Raw genomic sequence first — 15,392 nt, forward strand, 5'->3', positions numbered from 1 at the left:
CTCCCATATTATCACTTACTATAATTTGCATCATAGAAACTTGGATTATGTTATACAGAAACCGTGACTTCTTTACTGATGAACAGTTAGCTGTAATTTACATGTCATGTGCTCACCCTTGTGAAGTGGATATGGAGAAGTTACACTAAAGCAACTGGACAAACAACAAAGCTATAAGAGTTATTAATAACCCAACAATTATAAATGAATGACCTCCCCTGTAGTTAGTATAGAATGTTGCCTCCTTGCATTATCTAACATACTTTTGTGGGATACACACAGACGAATTGCATCTATTATGCCACCTCTCCACGCCTTCCCCCGTCCCACACATATGTCTGGTAGTGCTTATGACTGGTGTGTCACACTGCCATATTGCAGATCTTATGCCTTTCAGCATTAATTTGTTCCCAGAACTCTATGTCTTTGGAACTCGTTTCCCCAGAATAGTTTCCCCCCAAACTTCAACCTACAGCAGTTAAAGTCCAACTGTTACAGAATTTTCATGAATAGAGGACACCAGTAATATAGTGTATTGATTTTTTTGTAATTTGTTTTTCCCTGTGTGTGTTTTTTTTTAATCTTCTGGTAAAAAAAAAAAAAAAAAAAAAAAAAAACATAATATCAACACGTTGCTGTAAAAGCAGGGGGACCAGTAAAGCACTTAAATAACATTAAATGACTTGTCCAGTAAAGCACTTAAATAACATTAAATGACTTGTCCAGTAAAGCACTTAAATAACATTAAATGACTTGTCCAGTAAAGCACTTAAATAACATTAAATGACTTGTCCAGCAAAGCACTTAAATAACATTAAATGACTTGTCCAGTAAAGCACTTAAATAACATTAAATGACTTGTGAATACATAGCCTATTTGTTGTACTGTCTGTTTTCCCCTTACCATCATCGCGAGTTTATTTTCCTTCTTTTTCGGTTTATATCTTTCAGTTGTTTCAATCCTTATCCATTTCTATCAAAAATAGCCGTCAGAATCTCAAATGAAATCCAAGTTCTTTATTCCCCCTCAAAATATTCGCTGCTGTGGTCTGTAGTTTAAGCGAGTTATGCTTGAGCATAGTAAGGTCGTCTGAAACAAACTCAGATTAAAGTGGAAATTAGGTTATTCCCAGCCAGACAAACAAGTTTCAGTTGCAAGGTTCAGATGTATTGAAAGCTTTTGTAGCAATTGTATTATCTAACATATGATTATGTCTACAGGTCCTGAATATCAGTACCGTATAGCACACACAAGGTTAGGACTATAATGAGTGTAGTAGAATGGATGAGATTACTATAGTAGACACGGAGGTAGTGGAGTGGACATGATTGCAGCACAGTGGACATGAAGGTCTTAAAGCTGAGATTAGAACCATAGACATGAGAGAAGTACAAAGGACATGAGGGTAGTACAAAGGACAGGAGGATAGTGCACTAGACATGATGGTACCACGTTGAACATAAAGGTAGCACAGTAGACATGAGAGTTCTTACAATGAACGTAGAAGTTGTACAAGACATGAGGGCTCTATATTAGAAATGCGAGTAGTACAGGAAGCATGGAGGTAGTACCATCCAGCACATAAGGGTAGTAAAACAGACATGAGAGTAATGCATTGGATTTGAGGTTAATACAGTAGCCATGTGGTGGTAGATAGTGGCAATCATCATCCTTTCACTTGATGTAGTGCTGCCTCCTACTTCCTTCTTTACCATTCATTGTCAATGTTTGCCCTGCTCATTGCCTATTTCGCTCACATTTCCAGTCATTTTGATTTCCTGTAACCCAGAAAATAATTTACAAGGCTGGGTGGAAACATTTACCAAACAACGAGGATGTATGGAGACTTCTTTTGTGCCCCTGTTGACTGGGTGGAGAGAGACAAATGTGGCGTCTATCCGGGAACCAAACCTCCACATTCTTCTCCGCACCTCGTTTTGACAAGGCGTTGTTCACTACAGGGGAACTTCGGTTCAGTGCAAAGGGTGGCTCTGCAGGAGGGTTGGTTGCCTGCGGCTGATGAGTTTGCTTGGCCAGACGAATAGGGGTTACTTAACGACAACAAAAATAAGAACAACAACAACAGTAGCCATGATGGTAATACATTAAACATTATAGTTGATGAACATAGGGAAATGCTGTCCAGCACATAGTGGTGGCATAGTTGTTATTGGTTGAGCACTATGCCACAGTCCACCACGGTGACTTTCGTAATGTCACCGTAGTTTACTGCTTCCCTCACCACCTCCAGTCCGCTCTCCACCTTACCAAACACATTATCCCATACGCTGCCATCTTCAGCGTCCCTGGTGACTATGAGAAATCGAGCACCAAAGGTAGCAGTATCACACTCTCCCAGACATAGTGTCCCTGCCTTGCCTGACTCCGGGTACTGCACCCCGGTGAGAGGCAGTAGTGGTGCTCCACCCTTTTTGTCGTAGTCACCACCCAACACACACTCACCTGGCTTGTCCTTGTCACACAACTCGAGCAATGTAGTGTTTCGGTAGGAGTGGCCGCGCTCGCCGGTGCAAAGCAGTACAAACTGCCTTGACCTAGGCGTGTCGGGGCTCAGCCGTATGTGGACCCGTCCTCTTGTTGATCCCCCCCACCCCAGGTCCAGGAATGCCAGGGTAGAGGAGGGGTCCACGACCTTCACCGCCTCACTCACCTGCACAAAACAACACCGTCAGCCACGGAGGAAAGAGAACAAAGAATGGCAGAGAGGTAAAGAGGAAGAAGATAACATACAACAAGCTGAGAAAAGGAGGAGGCATGGAAAAGGGAAGGATAGGAAAGGGTAAGAAGGGTAAGCAAACCACATACATTACAGGAAGAGTATGTGACAGGAATGTTGGAGGTGTCAGAGCATGAAGGCAGGAATGGGAAACGGAAGAAGAGAAAGTGGAGAAACAGTGAATTAAAGGGAACTGACGGAAGGAATGGCGGGGAAGAAAGAAATAATTGCAAAAGTCGAAATCAAGACGAGACTGATTACAGGAAGTACACACAAGACATGAGGACAATTTGATAGGATTAGTCTGTAAGCAAAACGAGAAGAAAGGTGAAGGTGAAAAATAGTTAAAAGAAAAATGGGAGGAAGTAGTAAATGGAAGGGCTGGTAAGAGAGAGAGAGAGAGAGAGAGAGAGAGAGAGAGAGAGAGAGAGAGAGAGAGAGAGAAATAAAAATAGGATGAAGAGGAAAGAGAAGAAAAAGAGAAAGGAATGAATTATGAATTAAATGGGGGCCAAACTTACCGTAGCAAGTCTTATGTGTCGGTCTTAACCTGGGCATTCTTCAGTCCTAACGTTGGTGTAATGACAAAATCAATAGTTTATTTATTTTTGTATTAAATGTTGTACGGATTGCATGAATATGACGTGTCCTTCATACTAATTACTTTCGTCGTAGTGAACTGTCGGCAGTTCCATGGATGAAAAATATCCATGTATTGTGGGGACCAGTTTGCACACATACGGCGTGGCCAGCCAGCTCTACTGTATACGTTCAAGCCACTTCTATGGGGCCTGAAGATCAACTGACCCATGTGGCCGAGACACTCCACTATGCCAATGAAGAAGTGACTTGCCCACTCCCAGTACTTAATGCATTGATGTACGTGTGGAAAGCTTTCTGAGATCAGAGGGGAAATGCATATGTAAATAGTGCTGTAGTAGCTGTGAATGGGGATGAGAGTGTTTGTCACTGAGGGAACTCCATGTACAGTATAATATCACATGAACATACTACTGCACTCTCAAGTGTCTACCACTCCCATCCTTCCAATGGGACTGACCCAGGTTGGTATGACTGGTAGCCTAGGTGCATGCTCTGTCAGAATGAATGTCAGAGGCTTCAAATAATAGCTAATGGTCTTAATGTACACTACAGACAGTACTAAAAATTCACTATATCAATATTTTTAAACTACACCTGTAAAACTAAACCAGTGTGACATTCCTGACTTTCTACAGATCACCAGTACACAAAGGGACCATCTTTGTTGCCCTTCATAACGGATATTTAAACTTCAAAACCATTCTTTAAAACCATTAAAACATCACTATTTTTCTATTGTCCGAAATTACTAGATACTAGTATAAATACCGTTAGACAAGCACTCAGCATTTCACCTCAATAATTATTCAGTGTAATATACCTTGATATGTGGAGTCACAATGCAAAGAGAACCAAGAAATGGAATGCCATCTGCATTCAGCTGGCTGTGCTGAACAGACTGATGAAAAAGAGGTCAACAAACATTTGCTTTTTAATGTATTTCATATAAAATATTTGTCATTCGTACAAGTTTGCACTGCAATAAAAAAAAAAAAAAAAAAAGTCTTTAGAGTGGAATTCAACATTTAGCTGCAGTAATATATTTTTTCAATTAGAGTTTTTCACTTGGTTTGAATGGAATGGAATGGAATATGAAGTTTAGGCCAAAGGCCAAGCACTGGGACCTGAGAGGTCATTCAGCGCTTTGATGAGTGAGACATGAAAGACGATAGAACCCCTTAACCGCAGGGTGTCATTTTCGTGACGCTTGGGAGCAAGCGATCATACCGCGGGGCGTCACTTTTGTGATTCTGTGTTATTTTGAATTCACCCGGGCTTCCAAGTGGGGGCTTGTATCATCTATCAGTACTGCCAATGTCCAACACTAGTCAGCACTCCTAATCTCATCTGTACTCCCATCCATTGTTGACAATTTAGCCATTTCTCCCCGTTCTTGACTCCCCTCCCTACCCCCCCTCCATTACCCTATCCTCTCACCTCCCCGGCCGTGCTACGCTAAGTAAATCTTCCCTGGAATTTTTCACTGATTTCATCCATTGAAATATGCCCTATGCCCTATTCTTATACCAAATAATATATACAAGAAAGAAATAAGGTAAGTGAGAGTGCCATACACCTGGAATTGGCTAATTATCACCTGACAACACCTCACGTGCACTCGTTCGCTAATTTTCGCTGTTTATTTCCCCTTGAAATATGCCGTATAATCTATTTTCGTAATAAATATACATATAAGGAGGGAAGGGAGAAGCCTAAGTGATATTTACATTCACCTGGAACTACCTAATTTATAATGTATTGTCTAGATTTCCTGCCAATCATTTCACTGCTATAAATTAGCTGTGTCAAGAGGCTAATGATGGCAGTAATGCATTTCCCTTGGTAGGCCACCACCCCGGCCCACCCTTATCAGTTCACTCTCATCTTCCAAAGTGGAGGTACGTCTGTTTGCTCTTGCTAGCTTCAGGGACTTTTCACCCCCATGCAAAGGGCCATGTGACCTTTACCCCCTACTAAACCTCGTGTGGAAAGAGGTAAAGGGCTGACAATTGATAAAAGAGTGACTACGATCTTTCTATTGAGTAAAACAGTGCAAGTGGAAGTGTAAATAATGTGTAAATAATGTGTAAACAGCAAGTGACAGTAATGAATGTAAATATACGTGAACAGTGGAAAACAGTTTTATAAGTTACTTCAAGTGACAGTGCATAACACAGTGTAAATAAAATAGAAATGTAAATAACGAAAATAAAATAGAGAACGTAAATAGAAATGTAAATGAGTAGTATTATAAGAATACGAGTATATACCCTAGGAGTAATGAAAGTGAAAGTTTCACTCTAGCATGTCTGAATACTATGAGTTATGAGAGTGAAGGTGAAAGTGACATTCACTCTCAACGCTAGTATACAGGACGAGAAAGTGAATTCTACGTATTTTACTGAAAGAAATTGAATCCCTACAGTGACAATAAACTAATATTACTGAAGGAAACTTATGGATAAAGACTGTAGATATATATAAGTGTTATATAGTAATAGAAATATAAAGTGTGAGGGGTTTTATGAGTAATAAATGAAAGAGTACCAAGAGCAAACTAGTGCAAGTGCGACGGTCAGATGCGCTCGTAATTTTCATTGCTTTCACAGTTTTTTTTTTTTTTTGGAGTATGGATCCCAAACTACTTGAAAATCATAGAGTAGTGTTTATAGTGTTAATATATGGCTGTGGTAATCATATTACGGGTTGTCGGGAAGTGTAAAGTGGAGACTTCATTACCCAACTTCAGAGGTCTCCACAAGTCCTACGGTAACCGACGAAGGCTCAACAAACATTCCAGGAGAAAGCTGAAGGTATGTGCCATAAGCATATGTAATTTTAATATTCTAGGACTAATAACTGATTTTTGGCAAATATTTTTTGAGAGTCTGTTGGAGCCCGAATAACCCGCGGCACACGCAAAACATTGGTAAACATGCCTGCGGTGTAGGGGTTAAAAAAAAATAAAATTTTTAGTATAAAAACAGAGAAAACTACTACACAATAATCATGCAACTAAAAATCGTAGGTTAAATGAAAAAAGATGTAGACAGCAAGCCCTACAACACAACTATGACCACACTAATCACAGCTTGCAGTATAGCCCTGTCTCCTTTAACCCGTCACGTCCTGAGCCTTTCCGCGCCTATGACATCCCCCAGTCCCGAGCCTTTTTGGAAAAAAATTTTTTCTTATAAAACTTCCGCTTAGGTCGAGAAACGTTGGAAAATCTTGAAGAAAGTGGTCTCTGCGGTCTATAAGTGGTCTATACAGGTGCGGTTTCCCCCCGCAGGTATCGTATTCTGTAATGGGCTGGATATGCGTTAACGTTTTCTATGGTAAGGAATAATGGGACAAACAACACACAACACCTCTACATTTATTGAATTTGAACTAATAAACAATAACAGTAACAATATAATGGATTTCAGACACATATATAGGAAAAATAAGCATTGTACCATCGCGCGAGCATAGCGAGTTAGGTCCGAGTCGTATCATGCTATATGCTAATTTTCTGTTATGAGTCTACCGATCATTTTTTCTACTTGTATACTTCTGTTTCAATGACAATTTACCAATTACAACTGTTTGTAAGTGATTTCAGATGTTTTCATTCATTATGATGACATGCAGCATAAGTTTAGCGCACATCAGCTTAGTAAGCGCACTCGCTATGACTCGTATTTCAACATACCAAATTTTTTTTATCACTTTCCAATTATTTTCCCATTTACATAGAACCTTTCCCCCACCACTGTGAAGGTTTTCAATTATTTTCATTCATTACGAGGGCATTTAGCGATATGCTAGCGCCTATTCACGTAGCAACCACGATCTCAAACACTCGTGTTTCATCATCTACTTTATTTATTCGCTCCAATTATATTTTCCCACTTACATTACACACGTTTACACCCCTCCAATGCACTGTACATACTTACTGCCATTATTTATTCAAGTGAGCGTGAGAATATCGCCTGAAAATACCCTAAATACCCTCGCAAGGAATGTTACGTCATACATAATACTCACACACTTATATACTAATTCACTCACACACTTATATACTAATTATTCACTTTATCACTTGCTGACTTTTATTTTGACTAATACGTGCCTTATTCATTCGACTAAGCGTCAGGAAATCTTATCCTTATAGACACGCTATGAATATTTGACTTAGAATATACATCATCATATACAATAATTTGAACTTATATTATACCCGTAAGAATGTCACATAATAGAAAATATATAATAAGGGGCCGTATTTATTGCACTGAGCGACAGAATATCGCATCAAACAACCCTCTCTATGTAAGTTTCAACTTAGGGCAGATTTATATACTTACACCCAATGTTTTCACTTATGTTCTACCCGTAGGCACTTTATACTAATATTTGGCAATCCACATGACTGATATTTTCACAGAGCGTCTGTCTGTCGCATTTACATCATAATTTCAGCATCCTTTCGCATTCACACCATGCTAAAATTGCAGCAACGTGTGATATTCACTAAAACTTGGGTGAATACACAGACCCACGTCACGCTGCACGCACTCATAGCGGGTGTCCTTCCTCTGTGTCATGAGTCTCACCTGGGAATGACTGCACACGTGACACCTGCGCTGGGGCCTAGGTCTGTTGGGCTGGGGAGGGATAGGAGTGGGGAAATGGCGGGCGGATATTCTCTGGGGAGTGTGGGTAATATGGGCAGTGCGAGGGCGCTGTTGGGGCCTTTCAACAGCATACTTAGCAAAGATTTCTCGTGTGAGCTCCCTCACAAACCCTTCAAAGGTTTCCTGAACTCCTGTGGTCATGGCGTGAAGGTGGTGGCAATTCAGAGCAGTGATATCTAGCAAGTGAAAGAAGAGTTTTTTATACCACTTCATCGTGGTCCTGGCACACTCTACCGTCGATATCATGGAGTCTGACTGGTCCACGAGGCGCATGTTTATATTATAGTCCATGACACATTCAGGTTTCCAAACACGACGCCTGCTCTCGCTATGGTAATCAACAGAATCAGTACGGTGCATCAAGGGGCGGTGAACCGTGGACAAGAGGCTTACTTCTCTGTTGTGGTTCCACATTGTTGCAAGGATGTTGTTTGCTTTGAAGAAGACAACCTCACTCCTTGCAAGTTTCCGCCCTACCTTGACCATGTGACGCCGGTTCACCTTTACGGTTCCACAGACTCCCGTTTCATGTCTGTGAAGATAACGAGCGAGAAGAGGGCTAGTGTACCAGTTGTCGAGATAGAGAACGTGACCACGATGAAGGTAGTCTTGTATCATCGTCTTTACCACTGCTCCCGAAAGTCCTATACTTCGATCTTCTATTATGTCTGTCTGTGCACCGGTGTACAAGACTATGTCTTGCACGTATCCAGTCCTACAGTCACACATAACAAAGATCTTGAACCCAAAACGGTGCCTTTTGCTGGGTATATACTATCTGAATGAAATATTGCCTCTCCACAACACGAGACTCTCGTCTATGACGAGATCTCTATAGGGATAGAATGAGGATCGAAAGGTTTGCCTGAGGTGATCAAAGACCAGCCTAATTCGCCTCATTTTGTCAATGTTGTTTGCATTTGCAGGGTCATTAGCATCATAAAAATGGAGGCGACTTAGAATTTGTTGAAACCGATTACGGCTCATCACTTGACCAAATATGGGGGTAAACATAACAGGGTCCGTAGTCCAGTAAGCAGGAATTCTATTTTTTCTTATTATACCCATCAAAAGGACAAGGGCAAAAAATAAGAACATTTCTGGAATGGAGACAGGGTAATCATAAATCATAGAATGCCTACTCCTTGTTCCCAATCTTTCACTTTCTAGCCGCTGGCCGCTTGCAAACAGGTTTGTTTGAAACACGATCTGATCTACGAAGGCCTCACTGAAAAACAGGTGGAAAAAATCCAACCTGCTTGAATTACAGTGAATACCTGGTGCAATGCAGCCAGATCGCCCCTGCTCAGTGAAGGGGTGAATGAGGGGAGAAAAATCACTCCCATCCTCCCAATCCCACGACACAGATCCCTCGTCCTCATCACCACCTTCGTCTGGGTGGGGAGGAGATCCTGGTTGGGGAGGTTGGGGAGAAGGAGTACGGAGGTCTTCCCCACTGTCACTCCTCTTCCCTCTGCCTTTACCCTTTCCCTTTCCCTTACCCTTACGGCCTTGAGGAACATTAGGGGGCTGTGGGGATGAAATAGTTGAATATTGGGGAGCAGAAGACGTGCTGGGGAGTGGTTCCTCCCCACCTTCCCCCTCCATTACCACACCACGTGCTCTCTCACGCAACCTTGCTCGACCACGTGTTAGGGGATATTGGGGAGCATAAGACGTGCTTTGGAGTGGTTCCTCCCCACTTCCCCCTCCCTCACAACCCCACGTGATAATGAACGCACCTGCACTGGCCCACGTGATCCACTCTGCCGCCTCACACTGCGTAGGGAGAGCAATGACTCACCCACCTCACTCTCACTTTCCCTAATCCCAGGAATGTCCATTTCACTCCCCACTCCCTCCACTTCACTTCCTACCGCCCCAAACAGAATGCTAGGCCCATGCCTGCTTAGACAACGTGGTGTGCGCTCTGGGCCACGATGGGTAATCACCTCCCGCCCATACCACATGGCAGCACGTCCCACGTCTCCGTCCTCGTCCTCGTCCTCGTCCTCGACCTCGAATTCTGCTTCCAAGGCACGCTGGGGATAGGGATATGACATACCACGTGCCTTCTTTGCCTCCTGCCCCTCTCTAGCAGCACGGTAAGTCACGTACTGCCACTTCCTTGGTGACGGAACTTCCTCGTCACTGCTGGTGGTTTCTTCCTCCTCTGGCTGCACATAATCCTTGTCCATCTCCTCGTCATCCAGTGGGGAATCACTGTCGCCGGTAAAGGTGTCCAGGGCGACTTGAATTTCGCTCTGTGAGAGACCTCTCTTAGCCATGTCTGAGCAGGACCGTGGCTACCAGGTGAGTGGACGAGTGGCGGGCTAGCGCGGGTCGCACGGGGTCGCCGAGTGTCCCCGCCTGGTGGCAGGTAGGGGAAGGTCAGGCGAGGGTACGTACTGCAAATCAAGCGCGAAATTTGAAAATTGTCGAAATTATGCACATTGCAATTGCATGACGTACTGGTACGTCGCTGGGACTGGCAAATGCAAATCTTGGTGACGTACCCATACGTCGTCGGGACGGGGCGGGTTAAAAAAGCCATAAGGCTAGAAACATTTGCCCTATTACCTAAAACAACTGATAGGGATCCCCTATTTGTTAAAAAATTCGCCCGAGAACGGGCATAGGTCGGACAGTCTAATAAGAAATGCTTGCAAGTTATTGTGACGTGACAGATGTCACACTGGGGTGGGACCCCTCGGTCCAAAAGGAACCCATGAGTCAAACGCGTATGGCCAATCTGCAGCCTAGTCAACCTCATCTCAAAACCCCAACAAGCCTGAGAAGAGGATGACCAGGCATAGACCGAAGGCCGGATCTCTTTATACTTCAAGTTTTTGGCCAGGGAGAGGGAAGCCCATCTCGCCTGCCACTCAGACCAAAGTTACGGATAACGGTCTTCAAATCAGAATAGATAACCTTATTATACCCGACAGAAGGAAGAGAACATGCCGATTTTGCCTCTTTATCAGCAAACTCGTTCCAATAGAGATTAACATGTGACGGTATCCAGCAGAACGAAACAAATTTACACTTCGTAGCCAGGCGCCAAAGCCAAGCTGAATCTTTCTTATTATAGGGTGGAATGTATTAAACTGCTTAATGGTGGTCAAGCTTCCATAGGAGTCTGAATATATTGTAAACGTCTTTCCCAGCATTGAGTAAGCCTCTTCAAGAGCCTTCTCAATAGCAGTTAGTTCAGCAGTGAGAACAGATGCATTGTTTGAAAGCCGTCCAAGACGTACACCCCCTTTATGGACAACAGCACAGCCTACACCAAGGGGTGACTTTGAGCCATCAGTATACAACTTTACTGAGTCCCTGTGGAGAAGGTCATGTCACAAAAACTTCGATTTAGTTTCTGCATCTGAAGAGGTTTTCCTACATATGGGTTTGGGACACACATTAGGTTCCGGAATGAGCCAAGAAGGGAGATTGCTGTAGCTTACTGGTTCAATTTTTTGGTCCCTCAGCGATGCGTCACCCACAGATAGCATGCAAATCTGGAATGGTATAGAGGCTCTTGGACCACAGAACTTAGACGAGTCACATTGCAACAAAACATCAACACAAGGATTGGTGTAACGATTGCTCTTAATTCGCGCAATGTAGCGAAGCCCTAACTCATGCCTGCGTAAGTCCAGAGGAAGTTCGTCTGTATCTACATATAAACTCTCCACAGGGGAAGTGCAGAAGGCACCCGAGCACAGTCGTAGTCCTGTATTGTGGAGCACATCAAGCTCATGAAGTTTAGTCTTTCATGCAGAGGAATGAATTTGGCAAGCGTAGTCAATCTGTGACCAGCACAAAGAGTTATAGAGCCTGAGAAGGGAGTTCCTATCAGCACCCCAATTAAAACCAGAGACCTCCCTAAGGATATTCAATGATTTCTTGACTTTAAGCTTCAGATAATCAATGTGCTGTGACCAAGAGAGACGTGAGTCAAAGATCATGCCCAGAAACTTAACCTCCTTCTCAAAAGGGATGATGTCATCATTTAACTTTAAGTGTGGGACAACCTCCTGGCATGTGCTTCTAGTGAAGCGGACTGCAACAGTCTTGGAAGGTGAAAAGCAGAAACCATTATCATCAGCCCAACGACAAATAGTATATATGGACTTCTGCAGGTGATGACTAATCTCGACTGCATCGTAGCCAGACACACAAATTGCCAAAACATCAGCATACAGGGACCCCAACACGGAGCGGGAAATCTGATCGAGAACACCACTGATAGCCACAGCAAAACAGGTGACACTAAGAATGCTGCCTTGGGGAACACCCTCCTCTTGTCTTCAAGGGCTGGATACAACATTTCCAACACGAACCTTAATGTAACGTTCCGACAAGGAGTGGATAAAATGAAACATATTTTCCTCTATGCCATATCGAGACAGCTGAAGAAGAATATTAGTGTGCCTGGTTGTGACATACGCCTTCTCGAGGTCAAAGAACACCCCAATGGTCTGACAATGGTTGGCAAAGCTTTGCAGGATTTTATTTGAGAGGATCAGGAGGGGGGTCTAATGTCAAACAGATCTTCTGAAATCCAAACTGGTAAGGAGAAAGCAGCTTTTCGGATTCTAAGTACCACACTAACCTTGCATTAACTAGCTTTTCCATCATCCTACAAACACAGCTGGTCAGTGCGATAGGACTATAGGTGGTAGCCAAAAGGGGATTTTTGTTTGGCTTGCTGATGGGAATAATGAAGGAAACTCTCCAACTGGCAGGAAAAATGCCCGTTTCCCAAATATTGTTAATGACCTTTAGGAGGAACTTCGTAGCTGTAACAGGCAAATTTGTGAGCATTGAATAGAGGATGTTGTCCTCACCTGGAGATGTAGAGGTAATCGATGACAAAACATCTTCCAGTTCCCGAAGTGTGAACAGAGCATTATAGGCAGCATTGCATGAAGATGGAGAAGGCAGAGGCATGTCAGGAATACCATTCCCTGATATTCGAGAGGACTTGGAGACATCAGCAATGTGCCTCCCTAAGGTCTCCGCAACCTCAGCAGGATCAGTGAGGAGGTCGCCACCTATTTTCAATGTCAGGTTGGGAGATGGGATGAATTTGCTTGAAAGCTTTCTAATTTTCCTCCATATAACCCTGGAGGGAGTCTTGGAATTAATGCCGTTGATGTAAGATATCCAGGAGTCTCGCTTGGCCTTTCGAAAGTAGCGACGCTGCTTTGCCATGGCTTATTGATAAATTTGGCATGTGGCAGCTGAGCCACTGGTCTTGTAATGCCGAAAACATTTCCTCGGTATTTTCCTTAGTATGGCACAGGTTTTATTCCACCAAGGGACCGCAGGTCGAAGCGGTTTACCTTTTGACATAGGGATGGCCACACGGGCACTGCCCATAATAGCAGCAACAAAATAATCATAGGCTTCCAGGTGACTAGAGAAGGACTCGAAAGGCCTAGCCAGAAATATATCGTTTTTATAATTCAACCAATCTGCCTCCCGCTCCCTCCACCTAGGAAAGGAATGAGCAGGGACATTTTTCACACACTTTAAATGGATAGGGTAATGATCACTTATATTCAAAAAAGGATTTACTGACCAATGAAAATCCATAAGGATGGAGGGAGAACACAAGCTCAAGTCAATAGCAGAGGAGGCTCCACTACAGACATTGTGGTAAGTCATAGAGCCATCATTGTAAAATGAGATATTATATGATTGCAGTATGTCATCTATAATCCTCCCACCAGCATCCAAAATTGTACCACCCCATAGCGGATTATGGGCGTTAAAGTCCCCAAGAAGGAGAAAGGGGGCAGGAAGCTGACGGTTTAAGTCTTCAATGTCCTGCTCACTGAAAACACCACCAGGTGGAAGATACAATGAGCATACCGTGAGCGAATATTCCAATACAACAGTAACAGCAACAGCTTGGAGAGTCATCTGCAATTGAACAGAAGAGTGCTGCAAGGACCTGTGAACAAGTATTGCTGCACCCCCATGCACCCGATTCCTGGCGGAGGGGGAGACCCATGAAAGTCATAATTCAATCCAGGATTTTTATTTTTTTTTTTTTTATGTGAGGAAGAAGGAATCAAAGGCAACAAGCCTGCAAAACTATTCCTTCCAAGAGAAAAACAAAATATAAGAGAGAGCCAAATTCAAGATCCGAACATTTCCAGATGCCTGAACACACTGCGTTTGAAGAACTGGAGATCATAGGAAGCAGGAAATACAGACAGGGGGAGACAGTTCCAGAGTTGACCTGTTGCATAAATGAAGGACTGGGAGTAACGGTTAACTCTTGCATTAGAGAGTTGGACAGAAAAGGGATGAGAGTTTGCTGCTAGATGGGTGCTATGTGCCCGTCGTAAGGGTGGAGGAATGCATGCAGACAGTTCAGAGAAGCAGTGACCATTGAAGTAGCGATGGAAAAGAGATAAAGATGCAACAGTGCGGCGAAGAGACAAAGGTTGAAGGGAGTCAGTAAGAGGATGAGAGTTAATGAGGCAAAAAGCCGTTGACTCCACCCTATTGAGAAGAGCTGTATGTGGGGAGCCTCCCCACACATAAGAGTTGTACTCTACACAGGGGCGGATAAAATCCCTGTATAGTCAACAGTTGTGCAGGGGTAAAGAAGGAACGGAGTCAGCTTATCACACCCAATCTCTTGGAAGCAGATTTTACGAGATGTAACATCATCTTTCCAAGACAAGTCCCGAGTAAACGAAACCCCAAGCATGTTCAAGGATGATGCAGGATTAAGCTGACTATTATCAAACATTAGTGGGTTTACCTGTGGAGGATTTTGTCGGGTTGATAGGTGCAAAAACTAAGTCTCTTTGATGCATTAAAAACAACAAGATTTTTTTTTTTACCCCAGTTAGAGATATGAGCCAAGTCAGACATTAGGTGTGCCATAGCCTCATCCCTTGTTTGTTGAAGTAACTGCTGAGATGGACGTTGCGGGAATCAAATGGAGAGGTGAAGGGTGGAGTCATCAGCGTATGAGTGGATAGGGTTAGATGTACAGCTTAGAAGTTCATTGATGAATAAAAGGAAGAGAGTTGGTGATAGGACAAAGCCCTGAGGAACACCACTGTTAATAGATCTAGGAGAAAAACGATGGCCGTCTTCAACAGCGGCTATAGAACGACCAGAAAGGAAGCTAAAGATGAAGGCACAGATAGAAGGATAGAAACCGTAAGAGGGTAGTTTGGAAATTAAAGATTTATGCCAGACTCAATCGAAAGCCTTAGAGATGTCAAGTGCAATGGCAAAGCTTTCACCAAAGTCCCAAAAGGAGGATGACCAGGAGTCTGAAAGGTAGGTGAGAAGATCGCCGGTGGAGTGTCCCTGACGGAACCCATACTGACGATCA

The 15,392-nt window shown here is 43.3% G+C and overlaps 1 protein-coding gene across 1 annotated transcript in view; it reads right to left on the reverse strand.

The window, feature by feature from the left end:
- Positions 1–2,168: 2,168 nt before the first annotated feature.
- The window catches only part of LOC145393985 (uncharacterized), a 113,832-nt gene continuing 100,608 nt past the window's right edge, over positions 2,169–15,392 (reverse strand). The window contains exon 7 of the mRNA XM_080267958.1: positions 2,169–2,654. Coding sequence (XP_080124084.1) covers positions 2,169–2,654 — 486 coding nt within the window. The remainder of the gene's footprint in view (positions 2,655–15,392) is intronic.

Source organism: Coenobita brevimanus, chromosome 3 (genome assembly GCF_032717465.1).
Source record: "Coenobita brevimanus isolate Jiangsu-jjx chromosome 3, ASM3271746v2, whole genome shotgun sequence".
In the NCBI taxonomy this organism is placed as follows: Eukaryota; Metazoa; Arthropoda; class Malacostraca; order Decapoda; family Coenobitidae; genus Coenobita; species Coenobita brevimanus.